This window comes from Mercenaria mercenaria, chromosome 10, assembly GCF_021730395.1.
Source record: "Mercenaria mercenaria strain notata chromosome 10, MADL_Memer_1, whole genome shotgun sequence".
Lineage (NCBI taxonomy): Eukaryota > Metazoa > Mollusca > Bivalvia > Venerida > Veneridae > Mercenaria > Mercenaria mercenaria.
Genome location: NC_069370.1, coordinates 42944920 through 42971699, shown reverse-complemented (window position 1 = coordinate 42971699; position 26780 = coordinate 42944920). Strand labels below are relative to the sequence as shown.

General features: G+C 35.0%; 1 protein-coding gene across 3 annotated transcripts; it reads left to right on the top strand.

Moving 5' to 3' along the window:
• The first annotated feature begins 68 nt into the window (after positions 1-68).
• LOC123561791 (intraflagellar transport protein 57 homolog) lies at positions 69-26290 on the top strand. 3 transcript variants are annotated; one of them, XM_053552929.1, is made up of 12 exons: positions 69-239; positions 5486-5667; positions 6310-6418; positions 8469-8522; positions 14516-14572; positions 17212-17330; positions 18768-18861; positions 19480-19557; positions 20028-20150; positions 21798-22064; positions 22712-22778; positions 23994-26290. In XM_053552929.1, the coding sequence occupies exons 2-12, from the start codon at positions 5507-5509 to the stop codon at positions 24173-24175; spliced, it is 1311 nt and encodes a 436-aa protein (XP_053408904.1). In that variant the 5' UTR covers positions 69-239; positions 5486-5506; the 3' UTR covers positions 24176-26290. The 3 variants fall into 3 exon arrangements, with proteins under 3 accessions (XP_053408904.1, XP_053408903.1, XP_045210331.1); XM_053552928.1 differs by having other exon boundaries at positions 5483-5667; XM_045354396.2 differs by lacking the exon at positions 14516-14572 and having other exon boundaries at positions 70-239; positions 5483-5667.
• The last annotated feature ends 490 nt before the right edge of the window (positions 26291-26780 follow it).

Here is a 26780-nt window from a genome sequence, read left to right as displayed (position 1 = left end):
AATGTATTACTTATGATTACCATTTCTTTCATTTTTATTTATTTGCCTTCATGTAAAGCCGGGGAACTGTTTTCGTATTTCTGAATAGTTTTGCTGCATCAAGATAAACTGACAACGGCTTGAAGTTATGTCCTGAAAACGAACCGAATACTTTAGCTTCAAGCAATTAAAGCCCATATTAGGGTTTGCCAAAGTGCTTTTCAAGCTTCACAACCATTGTGTATTTTTGTACCCAAGTTGTAAGTTGGATAAAGTTTGTCAAAATTTGCTTAATAAGTTCGTTCTCAAAATTGTTCACACCAGGCAGGTTGCTAGTAACAGGGGCAGAAATGAGATAGACGTGAGACTGTTCATGATCCAAAAATCAGTTAATGTAATATTGTAGATCAACATAGTCTTATTTGCTCTTCAGGAAAGGGTTTTTTTCTTGTAGGAAATGTCTACTTGTATAGATTTGTGAATACAGGCTGATTCGGACCATGGCTGATTCGGCCCGGCTGATTCAGCCCATATTTCTTTGGCTTATTCGGCCCAAATTGTTTAAGTTTTCCTTACAATGATATTATGTGTAAATAAATTTTTCTTTTCTTCGCTAAACAATCTAGTGAGTTGTGATCCAAGATAAAAAAGAAATCGAAATATGCTCATTATCTACTCTTATTTCAAAATACGTGGTCCGAATCAGTTAAAATATATGCACATTATTTACAGTATGTGGTCCGAATCGGCCAACAAATATGCTCATTATCTATTCTTATTTTAAAATACGTTGTCCGAATCAGTTAAAATATGCACATTATTTACATTGTTTCAAAGTATGTGGTCCGAATCGGCCAACAAATATGCTTATTACCTACTCTTATTACGTGGTCCGAATCAGCCAAAATATATGCACATTATGTACTCTTATTTCAAAATATGTGGTCCGAATCGGCCAACAAATATGCTTATTATCTACTCTTATTACGTGGTCCGAATCAGCCAAAATATATGCACATTATTAGTCCCCTACTGGTTGAAAACCAGTTTTGGGGACTATAGGAATGCTCTTTTCCGTCATTCCGTCATTCCGTCTTTCCGTCATTCTGTCATTCCGTCATTCCGTCCGTCCGCAATTTCGTGTCCGGTCCATAACTCTGTCATCCATGAAGGGATTTTAATATTACTTGGCACAAATGTTCCCCATGATGAGACGACGTGTCATGCGCAAAACCCGGACCCCTAGCTCAAAGGTCAAGGTCACAATAGGAGGTCAAAGGTCAACAGGGCTTTTTTCCTGTCCGGTCCACAACTCTCTCATCTTTGAAGGAATTTTAGTATTACTTGGCACAAATGTTCCCCATGATGAGATGATGTGTCATGCACAAATCCCGGACCCCTAGCTCAAAGGTCAAGGTCACAATTGGAGGTCAAAGGTCAACAGGGCTTTTTTCCTGTCCGGTCCATAACTCTCCCATCCGTGAAGAGATTTTAATATTACTTGGCACAAATGTTCCCCATGAGGAAACGACGTGTCATGCGCAAAACCTGGACCCCTAGCTTAAAGGTCAAGGTCACAATTGGAGGTCAAAGGTCAACAAGGCTTTTTTCCTGTCCGGTCCATAACTCTCCCATCTATGAAGGGATTTTAATATTACTTGGCACAAATGTACCTCATAATAAGACGATTTGTCATGCACAACTTTCAGACCCCTAGCTCAAAGGTCAAGGTCACACTTAGCAGTCAAATGTTAACATAGCATGAACAGGGTCTGTTTCGTGTCCGGTCCATAACTCTGACATTCATTAAGGGATTTTAATATCACTTAGCACAAGTGTTCCCCATGATGAGACGACGTGTCATGCGCAAATCCCGGACCCCTAGCTCAAAGGTCAAGGTCACAATTGGGGGTCAAAGGTCAACAGAGTTTTTTTCCTGTCCCGTCCATAACTCTGCCATCCATGAAGGGATTTTAATATTACTTGGCACAAATGTTTCCCATGATGAGACGACGTGTCATGCGCAAACCCAGTACCCTAGCTTAAAGGTCAAGGTCACACTTTGAGATCAAAGGTCAAGAGGATTTTTTTCCTGTCCGGTCTATAACTTTGTCATGCAAAGCAGGATTTAGATATCAGTTGGCACAAATATTCCCCCGGATGAGACAACATGTCATGCGCAAGAACCAGGTCCCTAGCTCTAAGGTCAAGGTCATATTTAGAGGTCAAAGGTCAAATTCAAGAATGACTTTGTACGGAACATTTCTTCTTCATGCATGGAGGGATTTTGATGTAACTTGGACCAAATGTTCAACACCATGAGGCACCCTTGTTTTTAGAATTACATCCCTTTGTTGTTACTATAAATAGATTTTATTGTAACTTTTTTATTACTGGCGGTAGAGAAAAATCGAGACCACTTTTCTGTGGTACAGCATGCATGTTACATCCAATTTTTAGGTGTATTTTGACCTATCTCTACCTGGTAAAGAGTTTCTTGTGGACTTATATTATTATTATTTTTTTTTTTTTTTTTTTTTTTTTTTTTTTTTTTTTTTTTAAAGATTAATTTCCCTTTGTTGTTACTATAAATAACTTACATGATAACATTTTTATAATCAGCCCAAAAAATTCAATATGAAAACAACTGGGTTTTTATATATGCAGATTTTAATCCAAGTGTGTTGTTATAATGTTATAACATATTGTATATGTAGTACAATATTGTTTATACATCATTGACAGATATCAGTTCATCATGTTATACTGCAGTAGAAAAAATTAGGTGCCTTCCAGTAGGGGACTTTGTATTGCATGGCAATACTTCATTCACTTGTTTACTTTATTTCAAAGTATGTGGTCCGAATCGGCCAACAAATATGCTCATTATCTACTCTTATTACGTGGTCCGAATCAGCCAAAATATATGTACATTATGTACTCTTATTATTTCAAAGTACGTGGTCCGAATCGGTCAACAAATATGCTCATTATCTACTGTTATTTTCAAAATACGTGGTCCGAATCAGCCAAAATATATGCACATTATGTACTCTTTATTTCAAAGTATGTGGTCCGAATCGGCCAACAAATATGCTTATTATCTACTCTTATCACATGGTCCGAATCAGCCAAAATATATGTACATTATGTACTCTTATTATTTCAAAGTATGTGGTCCGAATCGGCCAACAAATATGCTCATTATCTACTGTTATTTTTAGCTCGACTATACGAAGTATAAGGAGAGCTATCCTACTCGCCTCGGCGTCGGCGTCTTTCCGCGTCCCCACCTTGGTTAAAGTTTTGGTGCACTTTCTCTTTTTTCAACATATCTCTGTAATTACTTGATGGATTTGATTCAAACTTGAAATACTTATTCCTCATCATCATCCACATCATCTGACATAAGGGCCATAACTCTGGCACCAATATTTCATGAATTATCCCCCCTTTTCACTTAGATTTTCAGGTTAAAGTTTTGATGCACTTTCACTCTATCTCTGTTATGACTCAAGGGATTTGATTCAAACTTAAAATAGTTGTTCAACATCATCCCCCATCATAGCCCAAGGTCATAACTCTGGCACCTTTTTTCATAATTATTTCCCCCTTTTTATTAAAATTTCGGTTAAATTTTTGGTGATTTTCCACTTACCTTGTTTATGAAGGGATTTGATTCAAATTTAAAAAATAGTTGTTCAGCATATCCCCCACATCATAGACACAAGTCAAAAAAACTTGGACCATTCTTTTTGAATTTTCCCCTTTTTATTGAATTTCGGTTAAAGTTTTGGTGCCTTTCACTCTACCTTGTTATTACTAAAGGGGATTTGATCAAATTTAAAATTTTGTTCAGCATTACACCCACATCATATGACACAAGATGATAACTCTGGAAAATTTTTCATAAATTATTCCCTTTTTACTTAGAATTTTAGGTTAAAGTTTTAGCACTTTCACTTATCTCTTTATTACTGTTTGGATTGTTTCAGATTTTAAAATAGTTCTTCGCACATCACCCCACCCATGACGCAAGGTGCATAATTGGCCCCAAAATTTTTATTAATTTTTCCCCCCTTTTTCTTAAAAATTTGGGTTTTAAAGTTTTGATGCACTTTCACTCTGTCTGTTTTTAAATGAATGGTTTTTTGATTCAAACTTAAAATAGTTTTAAAAACCATCCCCCACACTATTGACACAAGCTGCACAATCTGGCACAGTATTAATGAATTATGCCCCTTTTTGCTTAGGATATACTTATATAGTGTTTTGATACATTTTACTTTAAGTTGATATTTTTGACATAGACTCAGGCTATTGTGCAATATCTTCATCCACAATTGGAGTCATTAAACACTCCAGTGACGGCTCTAGTTTCCTCAGATGTGCCCAGTTTCACTATCCAGCATCGAAATAGTCGAGCGCGCTGTCTCCTGTGACAGCTCTTGTTAAAATACGTGGTCCGAATCAGCCAAAATATATGAACAATTATGTACTATTATTTCAAAGTATGCGGTCCGAATCAGCCAGATTATTTGGTCCGAATCAGCCAAATATTTGGTCCGAATCAGCCTGGTCCGAATCAGCCACGGTCCGAATCAGCCTGTTTCCAGATTCGTACAGCTAGAATATATTATGATTCTAGGCCAGTAGTCTGAGTAGAGGTATAGATCCATATCTCTAGACAATACTGTCTAGCAATATGTATGTCCTTTTATCAGATATTTAATTTATTTACATCTACATGTTTCTCCCTAGCAGTCGTTTATGATTATGTTTTTATATATACATCCATCTGTCGTTTTGGCAAATCATGAAATTTTTATGAAAACTTATACTCGCCTGAAACTTTAATAGATCTGAAATTGTTCTCTAATCTAACTTTTACTATTTTGTTTAGATTTTCTTAGGTCTTGTGAAATATCTTGTGAAATCAAGGAACACCAAAAAGTCATACTAAATTGAACAAGCTCAAACAGACTGGACTAAATGATGTTATATCAAACCCTTTAAGCTATCAGTAACATATTGGGCATTATTTGTGTTTGTACTAACTTGCATTTATGTCATCAGTTGGAACCCATACAATCTTGTCTAGAGGTACGGCCTTGTACCTCTGACACCTCCTTTCCAGTAATTACGGTGTGTGTAAAATGTTCATGCTGTTGGTCTATCATACACATATTTTGAACGTGATAGGCAAGAAAAATTATTCTACATGTCTGTCTGTGTAAGAAAACTGCTTTCCCAACCCTCGGGACAACTTGGATAAAAAACCTCGCTAACACTCGGTTTTTCATTCCACACAGTCCCTCGGGTCCGGAAAAACCCCGTCTTACTCAGGCAGGCATGTAAGATCATTATAGTCAGGGTCTTTGTTTTAACTTGAAGTTTTTTATCATATGAAATTTGAAGCTCACTAACTTCAGTTGGAAAACCCTGCCTGAAATATAATAATTTACCTGTGACTTAGTAAATATAATTTTTTTATTGTTTCCAGCAGCTATTAAAGTAATTAAACAATATGTCAGACGATAAAAAGCGAGGTGAGGATGCGGTTGAAGATGGAGGACCTGGTCTGGTGTACATGCCATTTGTTGTAAATGAAGAACTTGTTGATAAGCTGAGACTTCTCAACTACGAGACAGAATTCATTAAACCACTGAATATGAAATCCATGAGCAGGTATGCTTGATTTATTTGTAGTTACTTTTAAGGTTGTTAAATGATATATTTATATATATACACTGTTCTTGCATTTGTATGGGAAAACTGTTGTAGGTGCCTGGTATATGGTGAAATTAAGCTTCAGTAATGTCATCTGTAAAAGTTATTATTGTTGCATATGATTTAACCTTCACCCTGCTAAATTTCTAAAATGGACTGGTCCATCTTTCAATTTGGGCAGTACCACTTGTTTATCAAAGTGATGTTCACTGAAAATTTACTGACTGAATAGCGAACAGTGCAGACCATGATCAGACTGCACGGATGTGCAGGCTGATCTTGGTCTGCACTGGTCACAAAGGCAAAACCACTTGCCGCCAGCGGGCTAAAGGTTAAAAATACTGATCCATTTTCATTTTTATAAGATACTACAGGATTATCAGCTGCTCCTAATATAAGGAAAAAACATGTTACAGTCAAACTTTGTTCACTTGAACTTGAATAATTCAATCACCCCCCTTCATTTGAACTCATCGTCAAGTCCAGGCAAAATCCCTGTATAATATATATTGTTAATTTTATTACTCATAACCAATTCTGTCTGTCCTGTAGAGTTCGAGCAAATGAAGTTTTACTGTATATCACACATTTACTTTTCAGACATTATTTTGCAATTGGAACTAACCCTGGAGAACAGTTCTTTATGTTTACATCGTTAGCTGCTTGGTTGTTAAGAACAGCTGGTCGTAACTTTGAACAGCCACAGGAGGTTTGTATGCTTGTCTTCCATTTTTAGCTCACCTGTCACAAAGTGACAAGGTGAGCTTTTGTGATCGCGCGGTGTCCATCGTCCTTCGTCCGTGCATGCGTCCGTCTGTCCGTAAACATTTGCTTGTGACCACTCTAGAGGTCACATTTTTCATGGGATCTTTATGAAAGTTGGTCAGAATGTTCATCTTGATGACATCTAGGTCAAGTTTGAAACTGGGTCACGTGCCATCAAAAACTAGGTCAGTAGGTCTAAAAATAGAAAAACCTTGTGACCTCTCTAGAGGCCATATATTTCACAAGATCTTCAGGAAAATTGGTCAGAATGTTCACCTTGATGATATCTAGGTCAAGTTCGAAACTGGGTCACGTGCCTTCAAAAACGAGGTCAGTAGGTCTAAAAATAGAAAAACCTTGTGACCTCTCTAGAGGCCATATATTTCACAAGATCTTCATGAAAATTGGTCAGAACGTTCACCTTGATGATATCTAAGTCAAGTTCGAAACTGGGTCACGTGCCATCAAAAACTAGGTCAGTAGATCAAATAATAGAAAAACCTTGTGACCTCTCTAAAGGCCATATTTTTCATGGGATCTGTATGAAAGTTGGTCTGAATGTTCATCTTGATGATATCTAGGTCAAGTTCGAAACTGGGTCACGTGCCTTCAAAAACTAGGTCAGTAGGTCAAATAATAGAAAAACCTTGTGACCTCTCTAAAGGCCATATTTTTCATGGGATCTGTATGAAAATTGGTCTGAATGTTCATCTTGATGATATCTAGGTCAAGTTCGAAACAGGGTCATGTGCGGTCAAAAACTAGGTCAGTAGGTCTAAAAATAGATAAACCTTGTGACCTCTCTAGAGGCCATACTTGTGAATGGATCTCCATAAAAATTGGTTAGAATGTTCACCTTGATGATATCTAGGTCAGATTTGAAACTGGGTCACGTGCCTTCAAAAACTAGGTCAGTAGGTCAAATAATAAAAAAACCTTGTGACCTCTCTAGAGGCCATACTTTTCATGGGATCTGTATGAAAGTTGGTCTGAATGTTCATCTTGATGATATCTAGGTCAAGTTTGAAACTGGGTCAACTGGGGTCAAAAACTAGGTCAGTAGGTCTAAAATTATTAAAATCTTTTGACTTCTCTAGAGGCCATATTTTTCAATGGATCTTCATGAAAATTGATCTGAATGTTCACCTTGATGATATCTAGGATAGTTTCGAAACTGGGTCATGTGCGGTCAAAAACTAGGCCAGTAGGTATAAAAATAGAAAAACCTTGTGACCTCTCTAGAGGCCATATTTTTCATGAGATCTTCATGAAAATTAGTGAGAATGTTCACCTTGATGATATCTAGGTAAAGTTCAAAACAGGGTCACGTACCTTCGAAAACTAGGTCAATAGGTCAAATAATAGAAAAACCTTGTGACCTCTCTAGAGACCATATTTTTCAATGGATCTTCATGAAAATTGGTCAGAAATTTTATCTTGATAATATCTAGGTCAAGTTCAAAACTGGGTCACATGAGCTCAAAAACTAGGTCACTATGTAAAATAATAGAAAAAACGACGTCATACTCAAAACTGGGTCATGTGGGAAGAGGTGAGCGATTCAGGACCATCATGGTCCTCTTGTTGTATTGTGGCATTTATGTCACTTGAATCAGATATCACTGTGAGAAACACTTGACCATGATGCATTATCAAAATATAAAACAAGGTTACTAAAAGATGTCAGTAGCTAGTTACCTTTTTCTTTGTCAAACCTCATTTTTGTAGAAAGGTTTTGGTTATGCACTGTGTCTTAACTTGACAAATAGTGTATAAATGTTAAGCAAGTTTCACTTGACTTTGTTTAATCATGCTGACATATTGTGTTTGATTCAAAAGAGGTCTTTTGTTATGGAGGTCATGAGATGAAAAAAGAAAGAACCATAAGAAAAACTGGGTGTTTCTTTGTTATTAGTATATCTACATGTAGTATGCTGTCTTATTTTATTAAGTAACAGAATACATTTTCTGAATCAGTCATGTTTGTTTTTCAGTATGATGACCCTAATGCAACAATCTCGAGTATAATTGCTGAAGTTAAAAGATTTGTAAGTTTCTTGATATTGCTGTATGACTTTCACCCTTGTAACACACCCATATGCCTTTTTCCCTGCACTGTAGTTGACTGTCTATATAATAACTGCTATTGGTGAAGTTTGAGTACTGACACTTACCTATTTCTTCATCAGCATCTTTGCCAAAGCTAGCTGTTACCGGTGGTTTCTTTTTTAACAATTTTCATTGATCATCTTTGATGTTTTAATATAGGTTGCCAGACAATAGTTAAAATCATTATACCAGTTTGATTGTCAGTCCATAGTTTGTGCATGTCTGTATTCAGCACATGACTGGGCTAGTAAGTCAGTAATTATGTCTCCCCCGTATATGGGGGGAGACATATTTTTTTGCCTTTGCCGTCTGTCTGTCCGTCCACATTAAGCTTGTCCGGTTTTCACAGGTCAAACTGCTGGCTAGATTTCAACGAAACTTCACAGGAGTGATCAGTACCTAGCGTAGTTGTGCATACTGCCGGCATGTTCCACTTCGCTGCACAAAATGGCCCCTTTACCTAAAAAATCTTGTCCGGCTTTCACAGGTCAAACTGCTGGCTGGATTTTGACTAAACTTCACAGGCATGATCATTGTCAACCCTAGTTGTGCATGCCCCAGGTATGTTCAACTTCGCTGCACAAAATGGCCACCAGAGCTAAAAATAGAAACATTTTGTCCGGCTTTCACAAGTCAAGCTGCTGGCTGGATTTCGACGAAACTTCACAGGAGTGATCAGTACAAAATGGCCGCCAGACCTAAAGGTATACATAGGGGGGAGACATACGTTTATGTGACAAAAACACCTTCCAGTTTGAAAATAAAATCAGTGACAGTAAAGTTTGCTTTATACTGTTTGCTTGAGGTCTGAAGGACTTTCATATTAAGAGTTTTATTACATGGCATCTGAAAAAAAAGTTTTGTTTTTTTCCAATTTTTAATTTAAGTGACTATTGACTGCAACCTAATGGTAGACCACAGTTATAGCAAAAACTATGGTTTGAAGGTTGTTATTAAAAAGGTTGATGTAATAATCTTACATTTAATATGAATACTAATATATACCGTAGGTTTCATTCCTCTTCAAAATTCAGTTAGGCACTGTTTCAAAGGAACCACATTGTTTCAGCCTAGATTTGTTCATTCTACACTTTTACAATCACTTCCTTTAAATTCTCATTCTGTAGAAATTAACTAATGCATATAATTACATATTCCCTGAACATCCTACTGTCTTCCAGAAACTGGAATGCACAAATAAAAATTCAATGATTCTTTCTTTTTATGTACTTGAATCAGTTGATAAGTTGTACCATATCTTTAGACATTGTGGAAATTTGTATTTTGCCATTGCTTAAAGAAAAAACTACTGAGAATATATGTACTTGGGAGGCCAAACAAAAATATCTGTGTTTAGGGATACTTGACCCTAAGAAAGAGGGTAGGTAGGCAGGCTTTTTTTTCTTTTCTATTTTTTAAAAAGAAAATATTTATTAGCATAATTATTCAGAGAATAGTGAGAGCTGTTCTACTCACCTGAGTGTCATCTTTGGCATCACACTTTGGTTAAAGTTCTGCATGCAAGTCCATGTCTTGGTAACAATTGCATGTATTAGACTGAAACTAAACACAACTGTTCTTAGTCATCAAATATACTGAAATAATCAAGTAAGATAACTCTTGTTTACATTTAATGCTAACTATGACTCTTTTCCAACAAAAATTTGGTTAAAGTTTAGTACACAACTATCTATCAAGCTATATCTCAGTAACAACCTTACGTATTTGATTGAATTTTCACACAATGTTTCCCACTTATCAAACCTATGGAGATAATTAAGGTATCTGATCCACAAATAGGTAACATTTCGGTGCCTTTTGACCCCATGCTTTTTTGGTATCATTTGAAAGAGTTGTGTCTGCTGAACTAGAATTAGTAAATAAGATGACCATAAATAATATGCACGAATCACTGCAGTCATGTTTTTTGACTGCGAAATGGTAAAATCTTACACCGTAATAACTGGATTTCTGTTGAAATATCATGAAAACTATAAAGTAAAAAAATAAAAATTATAAATTTTATAAAACAAATTTTATCATGTGATTTACATTTTCTTTTTCAGTAGACAATACACTTTCAAATGATACCAAAATTATATGAGCTTACCAGGCATCAATATTTGATACATTTTAACAGCACTTTTAGATAGAACTTGCTTATTTAATGATTGGATACCTAAAGTTATATAACTTTTATTTGAATTTGATACAAATTAAGGCTCTTCTTTCAACATAGAAAATATGGTTACTGTAGATACCCATGTATAATGCGCAGTTTTTTGACCCCCGGGACCACCCCCGAATCGTGGGTGCGCATAATATACAGGTATAGACAATTTTCCTACTTCAAAACAAGTTTGTTACCGATGTTCGCCATTTTGGTAAAGGGAAACTACTCCCCACGCTTACTGTCTCCGCTAAAATCTAAGATTGCCGTTACGTTCCGTAAAAGATCGAATTGTTCATTTTTCTTTGAAACAAAATTAATTTCATATAAATTTAAAAGTATTTTGACGAAAGAAATGTTTATAAATCACGAAAATTATGATACTAATTAAAGATCGAGAATTATCTTTAACCGAGATCAAACTGTGAACAACATAATTGACACGAGGTGACACGTTAATTGCCGGTAATTACTGGCTTTATGATCGTGACAAAAAGACTATCACACCTTTTGTTATCAGTTTGAATTGAGAAGCTCATGTCATTTTGAAAGATACCATTCCGAAATATTGAATCAGCTGCTATTTATTTATTCAAAATAGTGAATTAAAAAAGGTAAAACAACAAATATAACAATAACTTACTGGTTTTATTTTCGAGAAAACAAAAATCGATAGTACCGTGAGACTGATGCTGCTCTCCGCCGCGGAGATAAGATTTATTACCGGTGTTGATGTAAACTCTACTTTCATTTTCCATCCACCTCAAAAATTGACAAAAATTTTTTTTTTTTTTTTTTTTTTCCCAGGATTTTGGACTAAGATCGGGGGTGCGCATTATACATGGGTATCTACGGTAGTTTTGCATACAACTATTGAACTGTGTCTCTGTTACAATTGTACTGGTTGGGAATAATTTTCCGGACAGAACCAGTTTCCGGACACATGTAATATCCACTTTATTTCGTTGTTATTCTTGTTATTGTTTCATCTAGGTCATTTAGGTGTTTCTTCTTCATGTCTACAACAAACCACTATATTACAAAACTGTTTTATGTTAGTTTTTATGATGATAACTCACCTGTGTTTACAAAACAACTTTCTGTCTTAACGGGGCATGAAGATAGCATTGCGCATGCGCAGTAGTTCACACTTGCCGAGGTATCAAGTGGGGAAGAAATAATTAAACTTCATATTGATTGTCTGCTGATAACATGTGCTACTTATAATTTCACGGTAATAGTTACATAAAATGCAGGGCTGTCGATTTTTGCACTAATTTTATTCTATACCTATTGGAATTATCAGGAATTCGCGTTAGACAAAATTCAAGATTTTTATTGTCAACTTCGGTTTGCTTTCGTAGCTGCTATTGAACGTCAGGTTATGTTTCATGTGCATTTTTGAAGAGATGAATGATAAAGAAATGTGTTAAAATAGTTTAATAACTTATTTCGATATCAAATTAACAGCAAAGTACTGTCAAAATATTGTCCGGATACTGGTTTACCTTACGGGGAAAATAACTTCTTTTAGTGACCCCATTTGAGGCACCATAGAACCCATGTTTTACGTCACAATGCGATGCTGATTACAACATCGGATGCGGAAGGAGCTGAAGTTTGTGCAGTATGGGCTTCATTTATGTCAAATATTATTTTTAGGGAATAATGGAGCCAAAATATGAAAATGTGTCCGGAAAATGGTTCCCAACCAGTATATGTTGGATTGAAACATAACACATTGCTTTCCAGACATCAAACCTACTGAAATAACCAAGTTAGATAACTCTTGATTGAGTTTTATATAAATCATGACCCTTTTCCAACATAGAAAATGCAGCTTAAGTTTTGCATGCACCTATCTGACTGTATCTCAGTAACGGTTGAAACTTCACACAGTTGAAGACATCCTTCCCATCAAGTGTACTTACATAAGCAAGTTAGAGGCTCATGTTTTATTTCGAAAAAAAGTCGTAAAAAGTGAATCCTGATTCCTAAAAGCAAAAAATGAACAAATAGATAAATAAATATTTTTCAAGAGGAATAATGGGTCTCTGTTTTAGGGTCTGTCAGGTAACCCCTAACACAGGTATTTTTTGTTTGGCCTTATAATGTTATTGGTTAATGAAGACATGAACAGTGTCTACCAGTTGACATGGCACATGCTTCATGTCATAAGCTTGAGTCTAAACTGTCTGTTAGGCATCCTTGTTTTGTGATAGATTCTATTTCAGTAATATCTAAGAACGACTAGTATTAAGATATATTTTTAGCTCACCTGAGCACAAAGTGCTCAAAGGTGAGCTTTTGTGATCGCCCTGTGTCCGTCATCCGTCATCAACAATTTGACTGTTAACACTCTAGAGGTCACAATTTTGGCCCAATCTTAATGAAACTTGGTCAGAATGTTACCCTCTGTAAAATCTTGGACGAGTTCGACATTTGGTCATTTGGGGTCAAAAACTAGGTCACCAGGTCAAATCAAAGAAAAAGCTTGTTAACACTCTAGAGGTCACAATTTTTGCCCAATCTTAATGAAACTTGGTCAGAATGTTACCCTCAATAAAATTTCGGATGAGTTCGATATTGGGTCATCTGGGGTCAAAAACTAGGTCACCAGGTCAAATCAAAGGAAAAGCTTGTTAACACTCTAGAGGTCACAATTTTGACCCAATCTTAATGAAACTTGGTCAGAATATGACGAGTTCAGTATTGGGTCATCTGGGTTCAAAACCTAGGTCACCAGGTCAAATCAAAGGAAAAGCTTGTTAACACTCTAGAGGTCACAATTTTGGCCCAATCTTAATGAAACTTGGTCAGAATGTTATCCTCAGTAAAATCTTGGATAAGATTGATATTGGGTCATCTGGGGTCAAAAACTAGGTCATCAGGTCAAATCAAAGGAAAAGCTTGTTAACACTCTAGAGGTCACAATTTGGGCCCAATCTTAATGAAACTTGATCAGAATATTACTCTCAATAAAATCTTGGACGAGTTTGATATTGGGTCATCTGGGGTCAAAAACTAGGTCACCAGGTCAAATCAAAGGAAAAGCTTGTTAACACTCTAGAGGTCATAATTTTGGCCAAATCTTAATGAAAGTTGGTCAGAATGTTATCCTCAGTAAAATCTTGGACGAGTTCAATATTGGGTTATTTGAGGTCAAAAACTAGGTCACCAGGTCAAATCAAAGGAAAAGCTTTTTAACACTGTAGAGGCCACATTTATGACTGTATCTTCATGAATCTTGGTCAGAATGTTAATCTTGATAGTCTCAAGGTCCAGTTAGAATCTGGGTCATGTAGGTTAAAAAACTAGGTCACCAGGTCAAATCAAAGGAAAAGCTAGTTAACACTGTAGAGGCCACATTTGTGACCATATCTTAATGAAACTTGGTCAGAATGTTGATCTTGATGATCTATAGGTCAGGTTCAAATCTGGGTCAGGTGGGGTCAAAAACCAGGTCACTAGGTCAAATCAAAGAAAAAGCTTGTTAACACTCTCATTTATGACTGTATCTTCATGAAACATGGTCAGAATGTTAATCTTGATGATCTTTAGGTCAAGTTGGAATCTGGGTCATGTGGGGTCAAAAACTAGGGCACCGGGTCAAATCAAAGGAAAAGCTAGTTAACACTTTAGAGATCACATTTATGACCATAACTTTATGAAAGGTGCAGTAGGTCAGGTGAGCGATACAGGGCCTTCATGGCCCTCTTGTTTGGATTATATCTCTAACATATTTATTTTCTCTCTGAAAAGGGTCAAAAGACCCAGAAATCGCATAGAAATGATAAGTCTGACGTTATTATGATAAATGTGAGTATAACTGAAGCCACCATTGAAACATTTTATATTTGCTATATCCCATCATTCACACATACTGGTAGAATCTCATTTCACATCGCTATTTTTATGTTTGTTTACATTACAGGTTTAAAGTTTCAGCCAATCAGCAGAGTTTTTCAACAAATCTTTGCAAAATGCCTTTAATATCCAACCAAAATCTGCCTTGAAAAGCAGATCTGTGTTCATTTTAAAAATACAATACTTTAATTTGGATTATTAGAGTTAAACTTTATTGACACATCACACAGTTTGCAGTCAAAGGTGAAAAACATATATTGGCTGAAACCACTTTCCAACAAATTTAGGAATATGCAAACTCAAGAATCCCAAGAAATTGTTGGTTCAGCTTGGATTTTGTCAAACCTCCAATGGATGAGAATGTATCACATCAGTACTTAATATCGCAGCCCAAGGACTGTGTCAGACTATATTCTCTTGTGACAATTCCACTGATGACAATTTGTCTGAAGTCATTTCTCCCCTGTGTCTGATTTTTGTGGGGAAGTTGTCATTCACTTTAGAAGAGCAAGTTAGTAGTAGTGCAGTATCAAAGATCAATGGTTGGATGAATTGACTGTCATTATGTAACTGCAATACTATTGAAAAATGGTATTTAATGTATCAAAACAAAATCCTTGGTATGTTGACTATTACTGCAAAGAGGTCCATAGGTTTACTGTTTATCAATAATCCTTGTTTGAATATGGCCAAATATAAGATCTTTGATTGGTGGCTATAATTAGGGTTTAGAAGGCTGGCAAATGAATGGCTTTAGAAATTTACAGGGTATTGTTTGACTTTGGTAGAAAATGGAAACTATACTATTCATTTGGCATTTTGGTTTTAGTTATTTTTTGCATTGTTGCCTCAATAGTTGATCCAAAATCAATCTTGTATTTTTTCTTGTTTTTTTTTGACAGTTTGTTTAATGTGACATTGTTTTTTAAAGGCATACTAGTAATAGCTGAATTTTATACAATGGAACATGCTGTCTTCTGTAATTAAATAAATTGTTCCAAAGAATCATACTAATTTTTTCATGTTTTGTAAAAGTGAAATGTGAATTATATTGTATATAAATGACCAATGCTTGTGCACACCTCTGTCATTGTTATATTATAAATAATATTAATTGGACATCTTGCATAAAACTGTGTTACTTAAATTTTATTTCTTCCAGTCTTGCCATACATTTGCCAGTTGTTACACAATCACAGCATGCATAGAGTGAATGCATGTAGAAACTAGAGCTACAAATTAATTTAGATGGATGATTTTTGTATTAAAAAAGAAATCTTGAATAGAATTAGATAGATAGAAAGAAGAATGAGTTTTATAATTTGATTGATTTCACCTGCATCAATTAAACATCAGTGCACTTGGGAGGCCTCCGTGGTCAAGTTGTTAAGGTTGTTGACTTCAAATCGCTTGCCCCTCACCCCAAGTGGATTTGAAACCTCGCTTGTGCATGGAGTAATTTAAGAAGGCTGATCTGCTCATCTAACTTAGGGAAGGTCCATGCCTGTTCATGCCATTAATAATGCCCAGAGACTCTGGAGGCATCTCAAGAAGAGTGTGAAACTATTGTATCTTGTTCTTTATTTATAAACAATTACAATTACAATAGTTTCATACTTTGTCCTCGATCTGGATTCTTGCACCATCAAAAGCTGGAGTGGCGCACTTACAATGTGTAACTGCGGGCTTGATATTAAACACAACAAAAAGATCAGTACACCTCAAGTTTATACTTCAGAGTTGGCTGTTGGGTTTTTGCTTTATAAGTTTTGTCAGGAAATGAAAAAAGAAATGAATCTGTTAATTGGTACTTAGAACAGGTGCATATGTACTGTTAATGGTTACGTATGAAGAGAAACTGTTTTTCATGATGACCTTAAGTAGGTTTTACAGTTGTGGTGGTCTTTAGTACAGTTTTCACTGTATCATATAAAGCTTATTTTTTGTTCATTTTCGTTTTTCAGGTGGAATTAATTATATATTTTTAGATAGTGGGTTTTAAATGTCTGTATATTTTTAGATTTTGTGCAAATTCAGTGGTTTTTCATCTTAAAAGTTAAGTGAGACTCTAAAAGAAAATCTACAAAATTTTATGTGTCAGGTTTGTAACTAACAGATCAGCTAAATTTTAGATATGGAGACTTCTGTTGAATATCAACTTAACATTAATATGTACTAGTAGCCCAGGTATGGTAATAGCATCATTACATCATTATTAAATTTCCTAAAGAGGTATCACATATTGAAATGTTTTATAATGGAACTATTACATACATAATGTACTACATTGTAAGTGAACATATTCTATTCTACATACAGTTAGGCTCATTTTATCAACATAATTTATAATATTATTAAAGAAATATGCTCCTTTCTACTTTCTCTTTGTAACTACAGATCTCAAAAAATATTGTTAGTAATTATTATGTCATTTAGTTTTGTGGGCTTAAAATTTTATGGTTTTGACAAAAATGACAATATTATGAGGGGGGCATAAATTAAGGGCTTTCAAATTTCAGTGATAAATATATGGTATTTGCAGCTTTGGAATCTACGAAAAATTTCAGAGGTGTATTTTTATCTTATTTCAGAATTACTCAGTTGATTTCCCGCCATCTAAATTGAAGCAGGGTTGTGGAGAACATTGCCTGTATGTACTAGACAGACTGGCTGATGAAGCTCTTAAACATACCAACTTCAGATGGGGAAGGTACACTTAGCTTCTTTACCATTCATTTAAGCTTTACTGTGAAAGAGAGTTGGAAAAACAGTTATTGATGTCACATGGGATGTCACAATCATTACACTAAGGGTGTTAGAATAAGTAACCTCTGTGTGGAACTGCATACACTGGATCTGTGACTCAGCCATTGGCAGTTTGCTTTCATGATAATACTACCAGCAGTTCCAGTATACTGTTAGAGCAGACGCAGTGGTCTGGTGGTAATACTGTCTGACTACGAAACTAGGAGTCATGAGTTCGAGCCCCCACTCCTCCAATGAAAAATTACTAACATTAAGATAAGAGTCCACTCTATGTGTGCTTTGCACCTGGTAGCGTAAAGAACCAGGGAAGCTTCTGGAATTAGGAGCATCTTTGAATCTTACACTATCCTCCCACTGACATTACTAAAACTCATCTGAAGGAGTCGCCCATATTGGTCACCTATAGTTACTATTAATAAACCTACAAACAACCAGTATACTGCAAAATCATGAAAATATCCATGGAGACTATTTTCGAGGATTTCGCCATTTCGTCAAAACACAAAATTAAATGCAAACAAACAAGTAACATTCCCATTCAGTCTATCTTCAAAATTTGAAAGTCACAAATTCATATCCCAAGAAAATAGCTATTTTGGAAAAAAAAACATTAATTTTTTTGCCCCCAAATTTAAATGGTATTACAGTATACCAAAGTTCCTTCTAGACCATCAGTCATGGCGCTTTACTGTGTAATCATTTAATTTAATGGGCTTAAATTGTTCTTGCTTTCTGCAAAAATAGCTATTTTGTGGTGAAATGAATAAGTGGATTTCAAATTTCTAAGATACAATAATTGGGAAGTTTGTTTATATTCATTAGAATTAAATTTTGTGGTTTAATGTTACCACATAAACCACGAATATTAGTTTACAACAGATATTAATGGCTTCCCAGTGGTTCAGTTTTTTGCTTGTCAAACTTTAAAAGGTGTTTATGAAGTGGCTGCAGAAGGTTCAAAGTAAGAATTGTTTTTCATAGCTTATCGAAGACTTATGGCTAATTATTTGTAACATAAAATTTAAAAAAAAAATGAAAATTTTGAAAGGCTTAGAGTAATTGTGTGATGTTTCTGAAAAGGCCCTAGTTCGAAAGAAATAAATGTTGTAGGTTTTACACTGGTAACATGCCTGCTAACTGCAAAACTTTTGTAGTCAACAGTTACCATAAGTTATGAGTACGTACCAAGTATGAGCCATCATAAAGGAAATGACAGGGAAAAAAATTGAACAGCAATTTGTTAAGAGAGCTCCAGATTCATCACTACCAATTTTCATGCAGTACATAACTTCCAAAGAATTATTGTATAGAGACAAACAAACTTTTCTATTAACCTGATGGGATAATGAAAAAAGACACTAAAATAATGGGACTTTTTCAGACCTGAGTATCCTGAGGAAGAATTGGAAGAAGAAAATATTGTAGAAGATGATGCTGAACTTACACTTAACAAAGTTGAAGACAATATATTTGGGGTATGTAATTATTATCTTTCCTTACATGGAGATTGTAATGTCTTCAAACATTTGTACTACTCTAGCATGACTGGTTGGATGAATTAAGTATTGCAGATAGCCTTTAGGTTTTAAGTTCTTCACAATGGATTGTTTTGAAAGCTAGCAGAATACTTAACAAATGCCTCAAAATGACATGTTGGTTTTGAGGATATACAGTCAAGTCAGCCAACTGACTCAGTCGGGCTGCTTTAGGCAGGTGACTGCCTAAGACAAGTTGAAAGTAGAATGAAAAGTCAGTTTGGGATACATGGGGTTGTTAAGACCGGTTCAGCTGTTTTTACAAACATCAGCTAGAAACACTACTAACTTTAAATTGCTGCAGAGATTCATAATTTGTTAATCAGGAATGAAAATTTCAGTTGAAGAGAATTTTTTGGAATCTTCATGTAAAATAGCTTGCATGTCATTACATTGCCAAGTTAATCAATAGCAATCATATATTTTATTTTCTTAAACAAAAATCTTTTTTATGAGTTTACAAAGAAATGTGAAATTTTGAAAACTTTAACAAAAACAACTCTTCGTTTAAACATAGTGCAAGAAACATGCTTAATAGAACAAGTAATCTATTATTAGATGCATGATGATGATGAGGAATTTGAAGATGATGAACCAATGATGGACCTGGAGGGGCTGAGAAAACTCAATCAAAAGGTACTGGTTACTTTGGTTTTTTGCATGGTTATACTGATAGGGATACTGCTGATCTGTACTTTATATAAAGGAAATGAAATATCAGATTCCAGTTCAGTCGCAGCCTATATAGATCTAAATGTTTTGAAACAATGTGAGAAAATGCATTTACAAACAGACATGAAATTATACATACAGTAATCTTTTTTCATAGTTAAATGAGGCCTGTATCATATTTTCTTTAACAGTTGTTTTAATGGTAGGAATGTGAAGCAAATTTCAAAAGAAATTTGCATAATCCTGATCTTTTCTGATAGACAGCATCTTTGATTTTACCATTTTAAGAAGTAAATCACAGTATTTTAGTTTGTAATCAAAATGAAAGACACTAGGTGTGTTAAAAATGTGTGAAGGAGTAAACACAGAGAATGTTTTCCATTCTGTGTACCTTTTATTATGGCATGGTTCAAATAGTTCTATCATTATGTCAGGCAAATGATGAGAAGTCAAAGCCAGATGAGATCATGGAGTCAACAACAGACGCTGCTGACTGGAAACTTGAAGTTGAGAGAGTTTTACCACAGCTCAAAGTCACCATTAGAACTGATAATAAGGTTAGTATGACTGTTCATCAGTCAGAACCTTTATTTTCAGGCTGTAATTAAAAAATGGTTTGTTTGCGGTAACGCTACCCAAAGTTCTTCTGTAGGGATTTTTTTCCGCATATAATCATATAGGGGAAAAAATTCATTTGACCGGCCAGAAAAAAAGTTGGTGGCAGCGATTTTCATGGGTAGGTCGTGTTACTGCAAACAAATATTTTTTAATGATAGCCTCATTAATACTTTGCTACGACAATGAAAATGAGCAGCCATCATGACCAAATTGCGTAGTCTGCAGACATAAGTCAGTTGCCCTTACCACTGTGGGTTCTAAACCTGCAAGAGATCATACAGCAAGCTTACAGAAAGTCCTTGTTCTACTCAGGGGCCAGGAATAATGCAGTGGCGCTCCTACCATTAAAGACTGGAGAGTCCCCACATATGAGCAAATATTTTGGCTAAGATTTAATGCATTCAATTTTTTTGCATAAATTTCAGTACTAATGGCAAGGTTGACTGTTTTTTATTTAAAAATAAATTTTGGGACTTCAGATTTCAAGACCAATACAAATTTGTTTTTGTTTTTGGCTAGCTATTCTACTCACCCTGGCGCTGGCGTCACACCTTAGTTAAAGTTCTGCATGCAAGGACATATGTCTTTCATTTAAGGGCATATAGCTTTGAAACTTATTTTTTCTTTTTCTAGGTTAATTACCAGCCACACTGGGTAAAGTCCAATAACTCTGACATGTATTTTGGCCAAATTATGTCACCTTTTGGATTTGGAAAATCCTGGTTAAGTTTTACATGCAAGTTACTATCTTCAAAACTAATGCAGATATTGAATTGAAACTTCACATGTGTCTTCAGGGTTATAAAACTACGTGATAGTATCAAGTCCCATAACTCTGACATGCATTTTGGCCAAATAATGCCCCCTTTTGGACTTAGAAAATCCTGGTTAAAGTTTTGCGTGCAAGTACATATAACTATTACTTAAAAGGCATATAGCTTTGAAACTTATTTTTTCTTTTTCTAGGTCAATTTGCAACCTCACTGGGTCAAGTCCCATAACTCTGACATGTATTTTGGCTAAATTATGCCCCCTTTTGGATTTAGAAAATCCTGGTTAAAGTTTTGCATGCAAGTTACTACCTCCAAAACTAATGCAGATATTGAATTAAAACTTCACATATGTCTTCAGGGTTATAAAACTAGGTGATAGACATGTCCTATAACTCTAACGTGTATTTTGGCCAAATTATGCCCCCTTTTGGACTCAAAAAATTCTGGTTAAAGTTTTGCATGCAAGTTTAGTTACTATCTCCAAAACTAATACAGATACTGGATTGAAACTCTATAGATGTTTTAACATTTAGGGTAATATTCCTACTTCTGGGACAACAATTTGAATAGTCGAGCATTGGCTGTCTTATGGACAGCTATTGTTTCTTTTTGTAACCACAAAATTTATGAATATTAGTTCCTAAGAAAAATAACCATTTCACAGAACTTCTTTTGAAAAGATTGAAACAGCAGAAAAACATTTATATTATTATGCAGAAACTCTGCTTTCTCTTAAAGATTTACAGTTGATTTAAAAAAAAATGTTAGAATAAAAAGGCATAAAAAAATATCCATGTTTATTTCAATCTTTAGGACTGGCGTGTTCATGTTGAACAAATGCATCAACACAAAGATGGCATTGAAACATCTCTTACTGAGACAAAAACATACCTAGATAAACTACATGACGAGATCACTCGTACATTAGAAAAGATCAACAGCCGGGAGAAATATATAAATAACCAGTTAGAACATCATCTGGTTGAGTTCCGTGGAGCTCAAGACAGTTTGGCAGAAACCAAAGAGAGATACAGACAAGCTAGTGGTGGGGTCACTGAAAGGTCAAGATTACTGGCAGAGGTATGATTGGATATTAAATTTTACAAAAAAAAAAAAAAACATGTCTTAGTCCTGGCAATTGAACCAGGGTCTAGTCCGTTCAAACTTTTTTACCATCTTGACCAATAGACCACAGACAAATTCATGTTTATTGACCGTTTATATAAACTTTAAGATTAAGACAGTTTATCTTTAATACACCATGACAAAAGCTTTCAAGTTTTGGATGGAAAAATAAGTAAAAACAACTAATTCTTATAGGTTTCTGTAAGATAGAAGTTGTCAGTGACTAAGTTTCAAAGCCTTCTTAAGAAATACAGCACTAATTTCCCGATATTTTAAAATTTTCTTTTTTCTTTGTTGTTGTATGATCTGGAGGTCATTCCCTTTAAATCGGGCATCTGAAGAATACCTTGCCTGGGAATTGAACCTGGGAGTCTTGTGCTCTGGTTTTTAGGCAGCTGAACAGGCTTGAGGAAGCCATAACTTTGTTTTCTTAAAAAAATAAATATGAATAAGGGTCATTGTTTGATCAATTTTGTTATTTGAAGTCATTTTTGATGTCCGCCTTATGTAGTGGGGTCAGTCTTAAGATAGTCTTTAGGTTTGCAATAGGTGTTAAGTATTTGTTTTGATATTAATTTCAACAAAATGTCTTTGTTCTGCAGGTTACAGAGGAATTGGAGAAAGTAAAAATGGAAATGGAAGACAGGGGCAGCAGTATGACTGATGGAGGTAACTGTTTTAAAACCTGTAAAACAGAGTTATTATACCTTGCCAGAGGCAGAGGGATATAGTTGTGGCATAGTCTGTCCGTCCGAAGCCATATCTTTGACTTGGTTTGGAGTATTTAAAAAAAAACAGGGTAGAAATATTAAGTGCTATAGGGAAATGCCACCCTGCAAGTTTCGGTCAGATTGCCTGAGTAAGAGAAGAGTTGTGGCTCTTTGTACATGTATATATATTACATATATAGTGGTTTTTTTCCCCCAATTTCTGTCTGTCCATAGTCATAGTTTGATTGATTTCAGTAGAACATGGTATAAGTGTTAACTGCTATTAAAAGGGCAATTTGGCCCTGCAAGTGTCATTCAGATTGGTTTGTGGCCCTTTGTACTTACATAGATCGTACATAGTCAGTTTGCTGTTGGTTCTTCTTAGACATGGTTTAATGGACTTCAATAATATATTGTAGAACTGTTGACTGCTGTAGGGAAATGCAGCCCTGCAAGTTTCAGACAGCTTGTTTGAAGAAAACGAGATTTATGGTCATTTGTACTTTAATAACATACTTGCGTATTACATTACATAAATATTGTCTATCTGTCCGGAGTCATATCTCAGACATTTTTTGAAGTATTTCAATAAAATATCCAATAATAATGTTAATTGTAATAGGGAAATGTGGCCCTGCAAATTTTAGTGAAATTGCTTGAGGAGATAACACAGTTTTATTATAATATTCCAATGAGCACGTTAGACTGAAAATAAACAAGATATCCTTGGGGTTTATCATCTGACTTACCACAAATACCAGTTTTCTTTAGAACTCTGAACCATGGTAAATCAGAAATTGAACAACACGAAGGCATTGATTATTTGACAAATATAAAAGACATTTCTTTCTTTGTTTTATACTTGTAACTGATAAAGCATTCTAGCGAGGAGAGAATTAATAAATGAACTACTTATAGGTCGTGTAGGAATGTTCCGTTCAGTCAGTGCTTTGAAAAAGTATTATGAGAATAAGACTGACACTCATTTGATAGTTCCAGTTTTAATTGATCCAGTGTTGCATACTCTGAAGTTATAGAGCAATTGAATTGCTGCTAATGACCGTTGATGGAAAAAGCCGAAGTGCCGATGTTGCACCACCCTGCACGCATTGTTCACTAACTTGTTTGTGCATTTTTAAATCAAGTAACTGATCAATATTGCTTTGTATTTCAGCTCCTCTGGTGAAAATCAAGCAGTCCATCACACAGTTAAAGAAGGAAAACACTCAGATGGATATCCGGCAAGGCGTTGTGGAACATATTCTGCTACAAGCTAAACTTAAAGACAAAACTTCTCAAAACAAGCAGGCCCATTCAACAAATCCCTCATCATCTCAATATCCAGCATCCTACTAGTTATATTCACTGTACAACTAGCTATAACTAGAGATCTTCTAGTTGAATCCCGTTTACAACTAGTTGTTACCAAGGACATACAGTTTGTATCCATTTGCAACTAGTTGTTACCAGAGACCTACTAGTTGTATGGAGTTTGCAACTAGTTGTTACCAAGGACCTACAAACTGTGTATTCAACTAGTTGTGTCTAATATGCAACTAGTCGTAAACTAGGGACCTACTAGTTGCACTATCTGTGATATACATACATGAAATTTTCTTCTCATAAATTGATCTGATACTCTTGCATTTAAAGGCTTTAATAATTAATTTTCATACTTTATCAAGTTGCTTAAACAGTTTTTTCCATATCTGAAATGTATACAGGTTTTTAAATGAACCCTCGTTAGTGTGTAAGGTTCTTTGAAAATTGTTGAGGGATTATAACATATCAGGGTGATTGTGTACTTGCTATTTATAGAATAAGAAAAATAGGTAAAATTGCTGTAGTGATACAAAGGGCAAAAGTGTTTATTTGTTGATGTCATAACAATGCATGTTTATAGTTTGTCTTTGATAACACACCATGGACATACAAGGAAAACTGAATATGTGTACATAAAAATGTAGATGAATTATGCTCTTTAATTACAGTGCATTCTGTGATTTTCAATAGCTGTCTGTTTTGCATAAAGAAGTAAGCTTTTTAATCAAACTTTGGCATGTACACGTGTTTGTAAGGGAAATAAGCGAGATGTTAGACTGTTTCCCTCTTATTTCTGATTTTTTTTTTGTCGAGAATTTGAGCATTTTAACTTTTTCTAGTTTCAGAATCATTAATTGCTAGCTGCAGACGGGCATACAGTAGTATTCCTAGGTATGCCCCTGAAACCAAATGACTAGTAACTCGTGTTTTACTCCGCTGCAGGTTTATAGTCCGTCCAATATATGTAAATTGTGCTTTAATTGAAAATAATTGTTGTGTATTTTATTGTATATTTTTTCAGTATTTATTTATTTTGTTATGATTTTTGACATCAGTATCACCAGGTGTAAAATTTAAATTTTGCAAAACTACCAGCTTTATCAAGCAGTTTAATATAGACATTTCTAACACATTTTTCATACTTTGCAGCATTTTACAGAGATTTGTTAAAAGAATTAGTTAAATCTTTCAAAACAACTGACAGAAAGTGACTTTAATTTTAGGTTAGAGATTAACTTTTAGCCTGCTGGTGGCAAGTGAATTTGCCTTTGAAACCTGTGCAATCCAAGATCAGCCTGCACACCCATGTGGGCTGATCATGGTCTGCACTGTTCGCTATTCAGACAGTAAATTTTCAATGAACACCCCTTTCAATAATAAGTGGTGCTGCCCAAATTGAATGATGGACCAGTCCATTTTAGAAATTTAGCAGGGTAAAGGTTAATCATCAGCAGAAATATAAACATGACAGCATGTGTTCAAACTGTTGGTCTCCATTACATGTGTCTTGTGTGTCTACTACATTCCAAAATTACAATGGTATAGATGTATTTAATGATTGAATAAAAATATGAGCCGTGCCATGGGAAAACCAACATAGTGGCTTTGCAACCAGCATGGATCCAGACCAGCCTGCGCATTCGCGCAGTCTGGTCAGGATCCATGCTGTTCGCTTTCAAACCCTATTGTAATTAGAAAAACTATTAGCAAACAGCATGGATCCTGACCAGACTGCATGGATGCGCAGGCTGGTCTGGATCCAAGCTGGTTGCAAACCCACTATGTTGGTTTTCTCATGGCGCGGCTCATTTATTAATGTTGCAATATTTGTTGAATTTATTATTCTACCTTTGGTGTAAAGAAGATCCCAGTAGAAGTTATGATATACATTACTTTAAATGTATCTAAGGGAGGGGCGGAAGTAGGAATTTTACAAATTTTAAAGATCTCTAAAAACAAACTTTGTAGCCAAAAATGTAGTTTCCCCTATGTTAAATTATGTTGAAAGAAAAAATTTTGATACGAACATACCAGACATTCAAAGACAAAACTTGTTAATCAAAATTAAAGTAACACTATATTAAAATTTTATGAAAAATTTTTTTTTACCTTTCAAATGTGAAAATCTTTTGAAGTTAATTTTACTTTCTCATGAGCTATAATGCTTTAAATCAGTTGCCAAACACATTTAGAGACATAACATCGAGTGTTATGAAAGCAGTATGATGTTGTTTTGGCATTGCGTGTACATTACAGAAGATTTATGCAACAATATTTATATCAATAAATTGTTCTAATATGTTTGAAATATTAGAGACTGAAAACATTTTACTCTAATAATGTAGAAGTGTATTTTAGTTTCGTCACAAGCCTTTCAGTTTTAAACCTGTCCTAGTTCATGGGTTCTTTAAATTTCAGTTGTCCTGAACACAAATAACGTGTTTGTTAAATATTGTAGAATTTGCTTTGGATAACTTAATTACAATGCACTAATTTTTAGTTTCTGCAAGAACACAACAAAAACGACTTTCCAATATTCTAAATCCATTTATAATGCAAAAGTTATCTTATGAAGTAATACAGGTTTTATAAAATTTCACAAAATTTAGTGTTCTACAGGGAATTGTAAAATTCAAAA

What these genes read in the sequence shown, in the direction of transcription:
- LOC123561791 (XM_053552929.1), top strand. Translation starts at nt 5,507, where the DNA reads ATGTCAGACGATAAAAAGCGAGGTGAGGATGCGGTTGAAGATGGAGGA. An exon ending in AATATGAAATCCATGAGCAG is followed by an intron (nt 5,668 to 6,309) that starts GTATGCTTGATT and finishes TTTACTTTTCAG; the next exon opens with ACATTATTTTGCAATTGGAA. An exon ending in CCATTAGAACTGATAATAAG is followed by an intron (nt 20,151 to 21,797) that starts GTTAGTATGACT and finishes TTCAATCTTTAG; the next exon opens with GACTGGCGTGTTCATGTTGA.